Source organism: Triticum urartu, unplaced genomic scaffold, assembly GCF_003073215.2.
Source record: "Triticum urartu cultivar G1812 unplaced genomic scaffold, Tu2.1 TuUngrouped_contig_5386, whole genome shotgun sequence".
Taxonomy (NCBI): domain Eukaryota; kingdom Viridiplantae; phylum Streptophyta; class Magnoliopsida; order Poales; family Poaceae; genus Triticum; species Triticum urartu.
In genome coordinates this window covers 1-2,556 of record NW_024116057.1, presented here as the reverse complement: position 1 = coordinate 2,556, position 2,556 = coordinate 1, and the positions used below count along the sequence as shown (strand labels likewise).

General features: G+C 49.8%; 1 protein-coding gene across 1 annotated transcript; it reads right to left on the bottom strand.

Moving 5' to 3' along the window:
- Nucleotides 1–483: 483 nt before the first annotated feature.
- Nucleotides 484–2,521, bottom strand: LOC125529157 (40S ribosomal protein SA-like; the record flags this gene model as incomplete). Its single annotated transcript, XM_048693565.1, is given in 5 exon segments — nucleotides 484–830; nucleotides 1,237–1,423; nucleotides 1,542–1,739; nucleotides 1,850–2,112; nucleotides 2,379–2,521. Coding segments are annotated over 5 exon segments (925 nt in total), but the record flags the coding sequence as incomplete, so codon positions are not given.
- Between the last annotated feature and the right edge of the window lie 35 nt (nucleotides 2,522–2,556).

The following is a 2,556-nucleotide window of genomic DNA, read 5'->3' as shown; positions in this document are numbered from 1 at the left end:
GAACTTTTATTCTTCTTGTTCTTCTTCATCTTCTTCCTCATATATTCCTCTTCCTCTTGGAGTTTAGGGCATCTGGCTTGAGATGTTGCCTTGCTTGTGTGTTTGATGACTGGGCCATGATGATCCACGGATATGCCCTCGTCAAACCCTCAGAACAGGCATCTGAATCCTACATCCACAAACTGCCACTGCAGAAATGTAAACCCTCAGAACAGGCATCTGAATCCTACATCCACAAACTGCCACTGCAGAAATGTAAAAACTCAAAACGACGCGCCACAAAAGAAAACTTTATTAGCGTGACGCATTCTACACGCTGCACACATTGGCACAAGTTGTGGGATACCAGGAAGGAAAAGGCGCAACGGTTCACAGCCAAAGCAACTTCGCTGGATTTGAGACACCAAACAGCAAACATTGATACAGCCAGCAAAAATGCATAGAAACATCAAGTATAAGAACTGCAAAATTAAGACAGACAAGTTGAAAGCCAAACTTATAACACAACTTTCAGTCTCCCTCTCCCTCGTCACAGTGTCGATAGCAGAGATAACAAGTTCATCTAGAAAATCCTAAAACACGGGTTTTTTGTCCATAGGGTAGATATAGCAGATCGCATCAGATTCTAGATATCCATTCATGCCTCACAAAATATGAACTTTAAGCCGCAAAGACATCTCAAGGGGACATCCTAGTCTACTCCCAGCCTTGAGCAGGGGGTTGCACTGCGGCGTCCCAGCCAGTAGCAGCCACAACAGGAGCAGGGACGGCACCTTCCACAGCAACAGGTGGCCCTGCTGCATCCCATCCATCGCCACCAGCAACTGGAGCTGGAATTGACAACAAAAGAAAGAAGATGTGATCAATTTCAGTTGTACAACAAAATATTCAACTAGGCCTTAGCATAAACTACTATAATTTTGGAATGGACACTGGAAACATGCAATGTGTCTAACATTAGTCAAGACATCAGGGCAAACTGTTGGGCATGAACTTGTTATAAACAACATGCTATATTGAGTAAAGATGCCACTAATCAAATGCCAAGTAAACTACCACAAGTATTTGCATGTCTGATACTTTTGTGTTCAGTAACTAAAATGCCTTGCACCAACCAGATACATAATCAACCTAGGAAATAATTAGTACTACGCAAATGGCAAATTCATATCACCAAACAAAATTCTACAGAGTTTTCATACAAGGCAAATGAACTTTTAATCAAGGAGAACAAACCTTCAGCCATCGGCCACTCGCCACCAGTAACAGGCGGGGGAGCAGGCGCATCAGAGGTCCACTGGTCACCACCCCATTGACCAGCTGCTGTTCCGTAATCAGTGATGGCAGCATACTCTGGGGCTCCAGCAGCTTCATCCTCCTGCTCCTTGGCTTCCTCAGGGTCCCTGTAGAAGAACAGATCAACCTGCAAAGGGCAAACACATTAGCCTCACAAGCATGCAAAGAATACAAGACAGTCACAAAGCAACCCAACTACCCAATTCAACTAGTAGGAAACTGAAAGGTCTATTGAGCTGGCATACCATGACATCCCACTTGTGCCCTGGCAGGATGGTGCCCCTCATCTGCAGAACCATCCTGGCCAAGAGCCAGTAGAGGCAGCCAATGCTGTTCCTCCCCTTGTTGTTTGCTGGGATACCGATATCGACGTATCGCATGGGAGAGTCAGTGTCACAGAAGGCAATGGTAGGGATGTTCCCCAGAGCAGACTCCTTGATGGGCTGCACATAATCCAAGAGATTAATGACTCCATCATGAACATCGCCACATCTTACACACAGACCTAGTATATACTACTAGTGGAGTAGTTTGTCATGGCAAAGAAATTCACCTGGTGGTCGGTCCTTGGGTCGGTGAGGATGAGCAGCCGGGGCTCGCTGAAGGAGGTCTGCATCTGGTTGGTGAAGGTACCAGGGGTGTGCCTCCCGGCGATGGCGTTGGCGCCGGTGTGCTGCGCGAACTTGAGGACGGCGCGCTGGCCGTAGGGGCGGGCGGACTGGACGATGATGTCCTGGGGGTTCTCGATGGCGACGATGACCCTCGCCGCGAGCTGGAGCTTCTCCCACGTCTTGCCCAGATTGATGATGTAGATGCCTAGGAATCACAAACAAAGAACAGACGCGTCACATTCCACAGTTCACCTCAAAGAAGAACAGAAGCATCAACACCAATAAGCTCCACGATCCGCAGCAGATCGACTCTAGCTAGCACAAAGCTGCCACTTTGCGCATGATGCCGAGGTAGTTCTACCGTCCAACAGCAAATCGGGGGCGCACGGGTAAAGGTAGATCCATGAGGACAACTGAACCTAAGCGACGCGAGAGCTCGCCAGATCAAGAGGGGTTTGAGCGTGGACGTACCGTCGGAGCGGCGCTTGTAGGCGTAGCGCTCCATCTGGAAGTCGCAGTTCTTGGTGCCGAGGTGGACGTCGGCGGCGAGCATCATCTGTATGTCCTGCTCCTTCTGGGACAGCGCCCGCGGGGCCTCTCCAGCCGCTGCCGCCCTGGCTGGAGGGGGGTTGGGCGGCCGCGCGGCGCC